Genomic DNA, 14,688 nt, shown 5'->3' on the forward strand with positions numbered 1-14,688 from the left:
CCCCCCCCCCACCCCCACCCCGCAGTATGCCCAATTCCCGCTCCGACTTAAAATTAGGGCTTTTCATTGCATCAGAAGCTGCCACTTCAACCTGTGTAATAAAGTTTGGGATTCGCAGCTGGATTGCTGTTTGAGATTGAATGAGTGAAAATCGATACTATAGTTCATTTTATCAGGTTTTAGGCAGAAACAAATGTGTAAAATCACAAATGAAACTTTTTATGTGATAAACAACTAAAAATCATTGTTGCCAAATACTTACTCTTATAAAATTTGTCATTTATTAGAATTTTTGAGCTCAGCCGCTTTTTGTTAAATATTAGAATAATATTGCATGATCAAAAGAATTCATTATTGCAACACAGCTGAACGGATTTTGTGTAATTTGAGAAAGTGGGCTGAATTTTATAAGCCCATTGCCAAAATCGACAGCGGGCGAGAAAAATGGCGGCCTGCCCAAGTGGGCTGCACATCAAGGGGCTGCCACGATTGTAAGCGGGGCAGCTCATTTAAATAGCCAGGGCGGCCCGGCACCCCCCCCCCTCCCCCCAATCACGTAGAGAGAGCAGGCTGTCGTCCCCGTCAATGGCGTCAGCTGCCTGTGTGCAGGCGCTGACGCATTTTTAAAGGGCTGTCAGCACTACTGGGAAATTTAAATATTTAAAGTTAAATGGAATTTAAAAAAAAGTACATCCCTTTTGGCCCTCTTCCACCCCCGCAGTAACAATTAAATTAATTATTTGCCCTCTTTCCCCTCCCCCTGACCAAAACATTTACTTTTACCATCTGACCTTCCGCCCCCATAAACATTTATCTGCAACCCTTCCCACCATCTCCTACACCCATGATGCTAATGTGACCCTGATTCCCCCCTCCCCACCCCCCGGCACTGATAAATTTACCTTCCCCTGCTCCCCACAAGTATTCCACCTCGTTTCCCCGGACGGGGATCCAAAGGTATGGCAGTGCCGGCTGCCTGGATGACGATCATAGCAGGACATCAGGAGGCGACATTGAATTAATTAATTAATTCAGGTATTTAAATTTATTTAAATATTTAAATTGCAGTTCCGTCGCCAAGCAGCAGGGGGGCTACCATGAGGCCTTACCGTCGCTGGTAATATCGAACCGGGCCCTGCCAGCGCCAAGGTCTGTGGCAGGCCTCATCCAGGGCCATCTTCAGGTCTCCCTCCACCGCCCCCCCAGGCCACGGATTCCGACATCGAGGGCTTCTTAAAATCCAGCCTAGTGTTTTTGGAAGAGAGTTTTCATATGTACACAGTGACTGGCTAGTTGAAAACAGGCCATTTGAGCTAAAATAAATACTTCCATATCCTAGAAACATGCTAGATACCTCTGTCATAGTGCTTATGGAGCAGGGAGCTTTGTGGAAACCGTGTGGTGAGCAGTTAAAAGCGCCCAGGTTACTTATCTGCCATCAAGCCACGTGCAATATTTATGCAGCCTTCTGGGTGGGTAGCAGAGTCAGTGCGGTCCTTCTTTAAAAATGCACATTGCAATCAATGCCCTTCATCAGACCCCAGTGATATTTTGGGCTGGATTTTATTGGGCGTTTGGAGATGAGCTGGGAGGCGTTCGTGGGGGTGGGTGGTGTGGTCGGGGGGCACACAAAATGGTGTAGGGTGGCGTTGGGCCTAACATTGTCCTGCCCTCATGCCATTTTGTCTGTAGCAGGCACCGTGGTCACTGAAGGACTGCCTCCCATGTCCACTGGCCTGCCGCCACATGGAGACACCACTAGGTGAAACCTGGCAGCCTCCTGGGAGCTTGGGGGTGGGGGGGGGGTTCTCTCGTCTGGGGGCAATCTATGGCCCACAGAAGCCCCCCCGCTCTCCAGTGGTGATGGTCACCCCCGTGGCAAGACCCATCCCCACCCTCACTAACCACCCCGCCCACCCCATAGCTGGGGCCTGCCTGACTGTCCTTGGCAACCCTGACCACACTTCCCTTGGCCTGGGGTCTTCTGCACCAGCGCTGCTCCAGGTCTCCTGCAGTAGCGGCAGTGACCACCACTCCTGATGGCACTGCTGGCCCTCCAATTGGCTGGCAGCTCTTGGGCCAGGATTTTGTCCCTTCAAGGGACAGTTTCCTGACAGTTGTTTGTCAATTGCCTGCCCGCCGTTTAATTTGTCTGGGGGTCCGATAGAGGGCCGAAGCAGGGCTCCCCCACCTTGCCTGCCGGCCCGTTGCCTGGACACCCGCCACCGATATAAAATCCAGCCCTTTAACTCAGGCCTTTACCTGGCTTTCCTGCCAGTTAAAGCAAGTCAGAAGACCATATACAAAAGGCTAGGAAAGGTAAGATCCTGAATGAACAGAAGTTTTATGACTTCGAAAGATCATATCCTTGAAGGGGTCATCAACCATTTACAGAAGAACTAATCCATGGTTGTGGCACCAGCTACACAAGACATCTCTCAAAGTGTCTTTTTCCATTTGTAACAGCAATAGTGATATTTGCTGAGACATGTACCAGCAAAGATGGCTGTTCGCTGGTCAAATATTGTTAATATCACCAGCCCAAGATGCATCACCTTTGTGAGCAATTGAGACCACACGCAGTGCTTGGAAGACATTGATAACGAAGAAAATGTATATACTCACTGTTACATCAGCTATTTCACATATATTTCATATGCTTGAGATATATTGGTCTTGATCTTGACAAGGGCGGATAGTGTAGGCGCGACTGGCCGAGTTTCTGTTGGGAAACCCAGAAGGCTTTTCCCTTGATGCTGCGGAGTTTTAATGTATGTAGTTTTTCTTTGAAAGGATTCCAGCCCAGAAGTCAGCCTGATCGGCAAGCTTGGCTTCTAGTTGGGCAGGGAGCAGGCTGCAGTCTCCGATAAGTCACCTGCTGCTGCTAGTGGGAGCATGGGTGGGTGGTTTGCAGGAGGGGTGTCTGCTCCCCAACCCTAGTATAGGGGGGATTGTAAGCGGGGTGGGGATGGAGCTTGGGGGCCTGGGGGAAGCATTTATCTTCTCCCCGAAGCTGTCCTTGCCTCTCTTCAGCTGCTGGATTTCCCCAGAGCAAAAGTTGACAACCTCCTCAAAATATTTAATTGGCCAGTCCGCCTCCTGGGAGAAATTAGCTGCCTGTCCCTTGTCCTGCCTCCATCAATCCCGGAAGTGGGTGATTTGGGATCGGGTTTGAGATTTTTAAAGTGTTAACTTCTCAACCAACCCATCCTTTTATTGTATGCGCACAAATATATACTAGTTGTAGATAATTTTACTAGCTTTAGACATTTAAGGCTGAATTTTATCAGCCCCTCGACGTTGGGGGTTATGAAGGGGGGGCCCACCTCGACCCCCCACACCGAGATGGCCCCACTGCATTTTACCAGCGGAGGCAGGACCTCAGTGCAGCCCCCCTCCGCCGCTTGGCGGTGGCACCTAATTACCATATGTCAACTGCTACTTACCTTTCCTGATTGTGCATCCCGCCACCTGTTGCTCGATACTTCCGCATTTCTTGCTGAATGTGCGGCTGTCACGTGCCATCCCGCTCACGAATATGAAAAGTCGACAGGACATCAGAAATAGGAGTACTCACTCATAGTGCAGTTAAGTCTGGATATACCGGGGTCTCAACTCTGCATACTGAATGGGAGGTGGGAGGGTGAATGGGATTACTGAAGGCAAAGCTTTGCAGGCATGAAGGGAGGTACTGTGTACCCTCCCTCTGTATACCGTCTCTGTTCTGCGCCATTGTTTGTGTATGAAGGAGCAATGGCACTCTAGGCACCCTGTGTGTGAGGAGGTGCCAGAAACAGTTGGAGTGTAAAGGTTATCTGGCTGGTGGGGGCAATCGATGCAGTTGGTAGAATCTTTATGTGGTCATGCTGTGCCATTTTGTAGTGTGAGCTAAGATGGGTAATGCTATGCCGATCCATGAAAGCACCTGATGTACCCGTCAACAACAATGCCTGCCTTGTTGGGAACCTTCGAATCAGTGAAGGATGTACCTTTATTTATCACATATGTCAGGCAAGCCCCCGCCCCCCCCCCACCCCACCACCTGCCAAGAATGAGGAAAATTAATTTTGTCACTTGAACACTGATTTTAAACTGCTGATGGTGAAGAGAGAACTTGCTTTAAAAAACAATTGGAAACTTTGGCTGGAGAGAGACATAAGCATATCCACAGACAGTACTTCAAAGAACAAAGAGGCTGCTCCCTGCTCCAATTTAATCCACAATGGACTTTTAATTACCAGATGTTGAAGGTGGAAAGGCTAGCATTCCAGGTTAACTACTAAGATGGCCGAATACACAGACCGACGTGGTCGGGCCAGTTTGATCACATGACTGACTGACTGTTGGAGTTTTTTGAATTTGAGCCTCCAACAAGGAATTTGAAATCAGAAGGCTGTTAGCTCCTATACTGAGAACACCTCTCTCCTGTCTGCTTTTATCTCGCTCTCACCAGCTTCAGAAATCATTGAAGACATATGAACACCATGAGAGAAAAGTCTCCTAGAGTGAAAAAGGTTTAAGAAGAACACCGGGCCCCAACGAAAAGTAAGAGCTGTCTACAATCAAGGACTCTACGAGGTGGAAACATAGAAATAGTAACAAGAAAGCCCCTTTAGAGACTGCCTCCAACCCCTCCATTTTATTTTATTTCTGCTCTTTTCTGTCCCTATTTGCATGTGTGTATCGCGGGTGCATGCTAGTGTGGGCGCGTCGAATATCCGTCGGCGTTAACCATATTAGAGTTTAAGGTTTAATAAATTTCACTTTTAAGAAGGCCTGCTTGTGCTCATTTCTTTGCCTTATAATTGGAAAGCTGCAAACAAGGATTCACAAATGGGGAGTTCAAAACACAGTGTGTTTAAAATTAAACCCTGTAACAATAAGAGCATGTGAAGACAGTAAAAGACCCCTAGACACCTTTCTTGCCTGGTCGTAACACATGGAAATGGGTATGGCTCATCCTAGATTTTGTGATCCGCTTCTTCTGAGGATCCATATGCGCCGCAAGCAAAACCTACAGGCAGGTGCAGCCCACGTACAGGCCCCTGGTTTTGAGCAGCAGCCCCCAAGGTGAGCTCACTATTATTGAACGTCAAGCATCTACAGATCCGATATGACATACCAGCGGATGTCAGAGTGCCAGTGTTACAGGCGACTGCGCATATACAGAAAAGGTAGCCAAACCATGGCTTAGCAAGGGAAATTAGAGATAGCATTAGATCCAAGGAAGAGGCATATAAATTTGCCAGGAAAAATAACAGACCTGAGGATTGGAAGCAGTTTAGAATTCAGCCAAGAAGGACCAAGGGATTGACTAAGAAGGGGAAAATAGAGTATGAGAGCAAGCTTGCGGGGAACACAAAAACTGACTGTAAAAATTTCTATAGGTATGTGAAGAGAAAAAGATTGGTGAAGACAAATGTAGGTCCCTTACAGTCAGAAACAGGGGAATTTATTGTGGGGAACAAAGAAATGGCTGACCAACTAAATGCATACTTTGGTTCTGTCTTCACAAAGGGGGACACAAATATCATACCAGAAATGTTGGGGAACACAGGGATTAGTGAGAGGGAGGAACTGAAGGAAATCAGTATTAGTAGAGAAATGGTGTTGGGGAAATTGATGGGATTGAAGGCCCATAAATCCCCCAGGACCTGATGGTATGCATTCCAGAGTACTTAAGGAAGTGGCCCTAGAAATAGTGGAGCATTGGTGGTCATCTTTCAAAATTCTATAGACTCTGGAACAGTTCCTACAGATTGGAGGGTAGCTAATGTAACCCCACTATTTAAAAGTGAGATAGAGAGAAAGCAGGGAATTATAGACCAGTCAGCCTGACATCAGTCGTGGGGAAAATTCTAGAGTCCATTATCAAAGATTTTATAGCAGAGCACTTAGAGAACAGTGGTAGAATTGGGCAGAGTCAGCATGGATTTACGAAAGGGAAATCATGCTTGACAAATCTATTAGAATTCTTGGAGGATGTAACTAGTAGAGTTGATGAGGGGGAGCCAGTGGATGTGGTTTATTTGGACTTTCAGAAGGCTTTCGACAGTCCCAAATAAGAGATTAGCTTGTAAAATTAAAGCGCATGGGATTGGGGGTAGTGTATTGCGATGGATAGAAAATTGGTTGGCGGACAGGAAACAAAGAGTAGGGATAAATGGGTCGTTTTCCAAATGGCAGGCAGTGACTAGTGGGGTACCGCAGCGATCGGTGCTAGGACACCAGCTATTCACAATATACATTAATGATTTAGATGAGGGAACTAAATGTAATATCTCCAAATTTGCAGATGACACTAAACTGGGTGGGAGGATGAGTTGTAAGGAGGATGCAGAGAGGCTTCAGGGTGATTTGGACAAGTTGAGTGAGTGGGCTAATGCATGGCCGATGCAGTATAATGTGGATAAATGTGAGGTAGCACCAGTCGCTGAAGGTAAGCATGCAGGTGCAACAGGCGGTAAAAAAGGCAAATGGTATGTTGGCCTTCATAGCAAGAGGATTCCAGTATAGGAGTAGGGATGTCTTGCTGCAATTATACAGGGCTTTCGTGAGGCCACACCTGGAATATTGTGTGCAGTTTTGGTCTCCTTATCTGAGGAAGGATGTTCTTGCTATAGAGGGAGTGCAGCAAAGGTTTACCAGACTGATTCCTGGGATGGTGGGACTGGCGTATGAGGAGAGATTGAGTCAGTTAGGATTATATTCGTTGGAGTTCAGAAGAGTGAGGGGGGATCTCATAGAAACCTATAAAATTCTAACAGGACTTGACAGGGTAGATGCAGGAAGGATGTTCCTGATGGTGGGGGAGTCCAGAACCAGGGGTCATAGTCTAAGGATATGGGATAAACCTTTCAGGACTGAGATGAGGAGAGATTACTTCACCCAGAGAGTGGTGAACCTGTGGAATTCGCTACCACAGAAAGCAGTTGAGGCCAAAACATTGTATGTTTTCAAGAGGGAGTTAGATATAGCTCTTGAGTCTAAAGGGATCAAAGGGTATGGGGCGAAAGCGGGAACAGGCTACTGGGTTGGATGATCAGTCATGATCATAATGAATGGCAGAGCAGGCTCGAAGGGCTGAATGGCCTACTCCTACTCCTATTTTCTGTCTTTCTATGTCTAGAGAGGTGGTGACACATCTCTCCACTCTGCTCAATGGTGACCTCCAGCCCACGGGCTTCGGTGCACATCCAATACCTGTGGTAGTCATAGTGACAGTGGCTCTTAACCTTGACGCCTGTGCAGCATTTAAGGGGTCAACCGGAGACCTTTGTGGGGGTCACACAGTTAGCAGTGCACCGCTGTATCAGGGAGGTCACCGATGTCCTGTACAGGAGGGTCAGTGAGTATGTCCACTTCAGGATGGACCCTAACAGCCAGGCCCAGAGGGCCATCGGTTTCGGTACCATTGTCGTATAACCAAAGGTACAAGGGGTCATAGACTGCACCCATGTGGCCATCAGGTCTTTCGCCAGGCTACCAGCTGCATAACTTTACCATTAAGGGATTCCTCTCAATCTAGGTACAGCTGATATGTGATCACCAGAGACACTTCTTGCAAATCCATGCCCGCTTCTCAGGCAGCTGCCATGACGCCTGGATCCTGCGCCAGTCCCAGCTGCCGTTGCTGTTCACTGAACTAACTCAGATGGAGGGGTGGCTTCTTGGAGACAAGGGATACTTGCAGACATGGCTCCTGACACCAGTGGGAGACCCCAACACTGCTGCAGAGGAGAGATGGAACGCAAGCCACGGAGCAACAAGAGCCACCATTGAGCAGGCGATCGGCATGATGAAAATGCACTTCCAATGCCTGGGTGGATAGGGTGATGCCCTGTACTACGAGCCACAATGAGCAACTCCTTTCTTTGCTGCTCGCTATGCTCTGAACAACTAAGCACCCAATAAGGGGCAGGCCTAGCATGATGAGGAGAGATGTCAGCAGGATTCCTCCTCGGACTATAAGGACGCTGAGGAATTACAACAGGAAAGGCACATGGGAGGGCACCCAGGCTCCACATGCAGGGCGGGCAGCAAGCTAGGGATGCACGGCAGTGGCTTACCATTAGAGGCAGCAGCAGATTGAGCCATTGTCCATGTCACTGTATCCGTGGAGACTCACATGAGTAATGGTGGTACAGCAATGATGTTATTGCATACATTGGCTTTCCTGAAGGGCCAACGATGAAAAGGGATGAGACATCAGCGGAAAATGCTGGCACACATCTTTCACACAGGAAAAAGGACACACATGTTGGTGAAAAACATATTTACATTGCAGTGACACCCGTGCATTCCCATTTGTGTCAGTGTGATTTCTTAAAACACTTACAGGTGCTCCTTCTCGGTGCAACCTCAGCGCTAGCAGCCTGACTGGAGGAAGGCTGCTGATCTGATTGCCCTTTGGCTGTGGATGACTTTGGCGGTTGCCCTCTGCGTGCACGAGGCTTGGAGGGTCCCGGTTGGCTGGGGGAATCCTGCGTCATCACAGAACTCTACTCAGCTGTTGTGGCTGCTGGAGATTGACTCACAGCAGAGGGGTGGAGGGGCTGGTGTCCACATTGGAATCACCTTGAGGGGAGACCCCAGATATAGCGCGCTAGCTCGCCTCCTCCATCTCAGGGTTCAAATGAACCCCTCTGCTGTCCTGGGAAGGACCAGGGGCAGGAACAGTCTCCAGGCCCCTGGTCCCTCTCTTGCCTAGCTGGTGCTGAATGGATGTCACAGCAACAGCGAGGGATTGCAGGTCAGCATGTTTTAATTGATTCTGACTCACCGAGGGCTGCCGCTGCCTCAATGGATGACGCCAGGCACTCATATGCCTGGGACATGGCAGCTATTCTGGCCTGGATGGACTCCCCCATTGTCCGCTCAAGGCTGCAAATGGCCTGTAGCATCTCCGCCTGCTGTGTGCTGCTGACAGCAGAGGGTCATCAGTAGCCTGGGGCTCAGCATGGACCTGGCCACTCACAGCTCTCTGACTGTCAGGGGCCTCAGCTGTCTCAGCCTCAGTCAGAGGCTCAGGCGGATGTGCAGTGCTCTCACCAGATTGTGACCCACACTCTTAAGACTGAATGGATACCCATCGGGGTGACTCTATTTGTGCTGGTGGAAGGTGCGTTAGCGTCATGGGACGCTGCTTCCTCGGAGACTGGCTCTTCCTCCAAGGTGTGGGAGGTCACCCGCGCAGCCGGGGTTGACTCTAAGCTTTCACTTGGAAGACAAGAGGACATTGTCAGCCTTGATGTAGCACATTTCACAATTAGAAGAGCATTGCATCACAGAACCGAAATTCCACATTGATCATTGTTCATATCAATTGGAAATATGTTCACCATGGACCCCGATGTCTATGAGCATGGCAACTGACTTGCTGCTAACTCCAGGACCTCCTCCTCAGTGCCTGTGAGCCTTTGGATATCTGCTGGACCTCCACCGATGCGGGTAGCCTCCCTCAAATTGTGGGCACTCTTCACCTGGAGGAGCAAGGAGGCAGATATTACGGATGGCATTTCAACAGCACGACACGTGTCAAAAGAGGGGTGCTGGCCACAAAGGTGGGGACTACTGAGTTAGCCACTCATGTAGGTGCCATTTTCTGAGCACTAGACAAGGGTAAGTTCTGTCGTACATTGCACCATTCATATCACTTCTTTCCTCCCTGCCCAACCTCCCTTTCTTTGGCTTGGTAGTGGCATGCATGTGCCACTCAGTTTGAGTGGAGCCCTGATATGAATTGGCACTTACTCTTGCGGTTCTTAGCAGGTCGTTCATCCTTTTATGGCACTGCACCCAATTGGGGCAGATGGCCCCACGGCTACTGACCTCCTCTGCCACCTCCAGCTAGGCTGTCTTGGTCAGGTGGGAGGGCCTCTTGCTGCCATCGCTGGGGAAGAGGACCTCCCGCCTTGCCTGCACAGCCTGAAGAAGAACGGTCAGGGAGGCATTACTGAATCGTGGTGCCACTCTGCCACGCCTCTCTGTCTCCATGCAGGTAAATTTCTCTTTTCACTGATGGAGCGATCTCTGCAGTCGAACTGCTGCTTGCTTCTGTCTCCTCTTTAGGTGCAAGCATAGTTGATGTGCTGGCTGCCCTTTAAGTAGGGCCACAGCATGTGACCATCAGCTGTGCCGGCGTCCATCACTCTGCCGGATGTCCTGCTGCCCCATGTAATTTGGGGGGTGGGCCGGGCGTTGCTGCTATGTTGATGAGCCTCTGCGTGTAATATAGCGGGGGCTCAGTGTCAGCCGATGCACTGGGCACGCCGTCAAGATCCGAGTGCGTTGCCATGATGTGTGGCGCACTCATATAATTTAGCCCTTATTGTCTAATCTTAGTTCATATTAGAGGCATGTTATTAATCACCCAGTGATTTGGTCACAAGGGGGAGCTTTAACACAATGTCATAATTGGAGTGCTGAGAATTTTCTACTAACATTTTTTTGTCATACCAGGTTTTCCTGTATGCTACACAGGCATTGCTCATTTCATGATGCAGGCACTATCAAGTACAACTTTTCCTCTAGAAAGCAATTCAGTACTAGATGGGCTGCAACATTTCTACAGTGCTGGTACTACCTTTTATAATTCTGGGTTCTGTGTTACATTGTGTGAAAATCTGGCACGGTTGCATGTGTACATCATCCTCCACCTAATAAAACTGATGTAAGCCCTTTGTCAGGTAGGGGAGGGCGTATTCTTGGTTGTATTTGAAAGTCACTGTTTTAAGAAAATTTGACATAATTATAAATTATACAAGTTATATGCTGAGCAACCAATTCCACTATTCCATCATTTTTGTTGCAGTAATTGTTCTTTCATTGTATAGGCACAATAGTATTGACTGTCGTAGCTCAAGACTACAGCACAACTGGAACGCTAGTCATGTACAGCATTTTTAGTGGGAATGAAAATGGAGCATTCCACATAGATTCACATACCGGTAAGATAAATTACTTGTGTTTAGCCCACAGTTTTGCATACAATACATGTGAATATTTTGTGCTAAATCTGATATGAGTGGCAATTTTAACCCAACCCGTCCATCAGGAAATTGATGTAGCAGTATGTACCATCTACAAGATGCACTACAGCAACTCAACAAGGCTCATTCAACAGCACCTTCCAAACTCGTGGCCTCTACCACCTAGAAGGACAAGGACATATGAACACCACCACCTACAAGTTCCCCTCCAAGCCACACACCATCCTGACTTGGAACTATATCATCGTTCCTTCTCTGTCACTGGGTCAAAATCCTGGAACTCCCTTCCTAACAGCACTGTTGGTGTACCTACCCCACATGGACTGCAGTGGTTCAAGAAGGCAGTTCACGACCAGCTTCTCAAGGGCAATTAGGGATGAGCAATAAATGCTGGCCGAGCCAGCAACGCCCACATCCCACGAACAGATTAAAAAAAAGTCAGCGATGCAAGCGGCTTGAAATTGATCCTTTTGAAATGGGCGAGCTGCTTCTGGCAGATTATGTAAGTGAGGCCTGAAGCCTAATTTCGAATGAGCCTTTGCCTCTTGCTTGGGATGCGTGCTGTCTGACTGTGCTGGCTATATGCATGAAAATGGGCCCGAAACAATTACTACCCAAGATCACCACTCCAGTTGTTAGCTTGCCTCTCCTTTGCCTTTGCCGCTAGACTGACCCCATATCACAATCGCCACCTGCTGTAAAGAAAATGGAGGATCTAGTTATGATCTGGTGTTACTAAAGACATTGTTCACACCGCAGGGCTTCACAGTACCTAGCAGAAGGATGAAGTAATGTTCCTTAAACTTGTATTGAGCTTTGTTGGAACAGTTTAGGAAAATACCTTTCTTTGGTAGCTGATCATAACTAAAAATAATTTATTACACATACCTGAATATGTTATGAACCTTTATTTCTTCTTTCAGGTGAGATTGTGGTAAAAGGTTCCAAATTTCTGGATTATGAAGTCAGAACTAAGATGCATTTGGTATTGTTGGCAGAAAATAACCATCATACAGCACACAGCCAGTTAACAATTATAATTGAAGATGTAAATGATAACCAACCACATTTTGAACAAAATCATTATAAAACATCAATATGGGAGAGCCAAACCTGTAATACATATGTCATGCAGGTAAGGTTTATCTCATGATCATGTATGACTAGAAAGAGATTATCAAACAGTGAAGAGGTGCACAATTCTTTGCAAATTTACAAGAAAATAGACAATTAAAAGACTAAATAACTGGTCAATTTGATCAATCCGTCCAAGATACAGTCAGATGTTCGCGAAGTTACAGGCTTCAGCACTTGACTCAAATGTAAGCAACTGAATCAGCTTAAAAAGACAGCAGCTAAATTAGAAGTAGAAATGAAAAGACTGGAAAATTTGCATGAGATTCAGAAGTTATTTGAGGCTGCAATAACATATATATACTCACATGACACTACAGCAGAGATCTGGGCCCTGAATCTTCATGGGGGTTGTCCTGATCTCCTGCTATTAACTTTGGCAGAAGGTCAGTGGAATCCAGAATGCAGCTCCCAAACCCGCCTCCAGTAAAAGACACAGATTACTATATTGCTGTTTACACCAGTTCTCTGAAGGTTCCATTAATCTCTTACCAAAGTTACAGCAGGAAATTGGAAGCAACCCTGTGAAAAGTCAGAACTTTGGATTCTTCAGATGATGGTGATGAAATAAGAAAATGCAATTCAGATACATTAAAATACTGCAAAGGTAACTGAACGATGTTAAGATGGGACTCGAGGAGTAATTTTTCCACCTTCATGCTGCCAACAGGAAGCTAAATCTGTTGGCATAAATTAGAAATATGTGGGTAATTTTAAATTTGGGTGATGGTGTAAAATGGATGATAGTGGATTACCTGGCTATTATATGCCTTTCCTGATTTTCATTTCCATTAACTTCAATGGAAATGTGTGGAAACAATGGAAGAGATATATAACGCATGCCCTATCCCACAAATTACTTTAAATTGAACTGCAAGAGTGCAGGTTGAAGTTTGTGAAAGGACCAAATGCTGGAAAATGGGATTAGATTGGGTGGCTCTTTTGGCCTGCGCAGGCACATTGGGCCAAATGGCTTCTTTCTGTGCCATAAAATTTCTATGATTTTAATTTAGGACTGAAATCAAGAAGTTCACACAAACTGTGATAAAATACAGGGAATGAACTTCCAGAAAGTGTAATGGAGGCGAAAATTCTGAAATCACTTTAAAAAGAACACTTAAATGCCCCAGTGAGGAGAATATAGAATCATTCTGATTAGATGAATTAAGATGGACCCAAGTAGCTTCCTCATCCATAAATATTGTCTCCAGCCTCCCTTTCCTCTCCAAAGTCCTTGAATGCGTTGTTGCTTCCCAAATTCATACCCATGTTTCCTGGAACGCTATTGTTTGAATCCCTCCAATCAGGTTTCCACCCCTGTCACAGTATCAAAGCGGCTCTTATCAAAACCACAAATTACATCCTGTGTGACTGTGACAAATATTAACTATCTCTTCTCATCCTTCTCGACCTGCCTGCAGCCTTTGACACAGTTAATCACAACATCCACCTCCAATGCATCTCCACTGTCGTCCAGCATAATAGAACTGCACTCGCCTGGTTCCAATCTTATATTTCTAATCATATCCAGAGAATCGATATTAATGGCTTCTCTTGCCATTCCTGCACCGTCACCTCTGGTGCACCCCAAGGATCTATCCTTTGGCCCCCTCCTATTTCTCATCTACTCGCTGCCCCGTGGTGACATCATTCAAAAACACATCAGTTTCCCCATGTACGCTGATGATACCAGCCGTGCTTCACCATCATCTCTCTTGACCCTCCCACGCCTCTAAATAGTCCAACTGCTTGTCTGACATTCGGTACTGGATGACAAAAAATTTCCTCCAATTAAATATTGGGAAGGGGACTGAAGCTATTATCTTGGTAATGGGGGTATCGACCACCAGCTAAAGAGCCGACGAGAGCCTCTCGTTGCCTTCTCTGGGGAAGGGCCTCCGAATTACATGCCAGTTAGGCACTTAAGTGGACAGCGGCGGCTCTCCCCGGGATTAAGGACCCCAGCAACGGATGTCCCACCCTCTGAGAGCTTTTGGCCAATCAGAGTCCATCAGCATTTTTCTCCCCCCAAAATATACTTTATTCATTAAAATCTGTAAAAAAAAATATATTGCAAAACAGCACCAAGGTTGACATTCCAGAAAGTGCAGAGGAAATCAGTTTTCTTCAATGCAGGAGTGAGTTGCCTCACAACCCTGCCATTCCATTTTACATACCATGTACATTTTACAGCAAAACCATATTTGGTGTATACAGCCCGAGGGGTTTCCATGGGTCCAGCCCCTCGGTTCACTTTGGCGGGAGGACCTTACACAGTGGTCTTTCCCCATTGAGCCTTTGCGGCGGCTGCCCCAAGCTTTAGTGCGTCCTTCAGCACGTAGTCCTGGACCTTGAAATGTGCCAGTCTGCAGCACATGTTGAACAACCTTTGCACTGGAAGACCAGCAAGTTTCGGGCAGACCAAAGTACGTCTTTCACCGAATTGATGGTCCTCCAGCAGCAGTTGATGTTTATCTCGGTGTGCGTCCCTGGGAACAGCCCGTAGAGCACAGACTCCTGTGTTAAAGAGCTGCTTGGGATGAACTGCGACAAAAACCAATGC

At 47.1% G+C, this 14,688-nt stretch overlaps 1 protein-coding gene across 1 annotated transcript in view; it reads left to right on the forward strand.

Annotated features, from left to right (window-relative positions):
• Window positions 1–14,688, forward strand: part of dchs2 (dachsous cadherin-related 2) — a 205,687-nt gene that overhangs the window by 151,381 nt on the left and 39,618 nt on the right. The window contains exons 16-17 of the mRNA XM_068032733.1: window positions 10,836–10,949; window positions 11,915–12,126. Of these exons, the coding sequence (XP_067888834.1) occupies window positions 10,836–10,949; window positions 11,915–12,126 (326 nt within the window). The remainder of the gene's footprint in view (window positions 1–10,835; window positions 10,950–11,914; window positions 12,127–14,688) is intronic.

This window comes from Heterodontus francisci, chromosome 1 (genome assembly GCF_036365525.1).
Source record: "Heterodontus francisci isolate sHetFra1 chromosome 1, sHetFra1.hap1, whole genome shotgun sequence".
NCBI lineage: Eukaryota > Metazoa > Chordata > Chondrichthyes > Heterodontiformes > Heterodontidae > Heterodontus > Heterodontus francisci.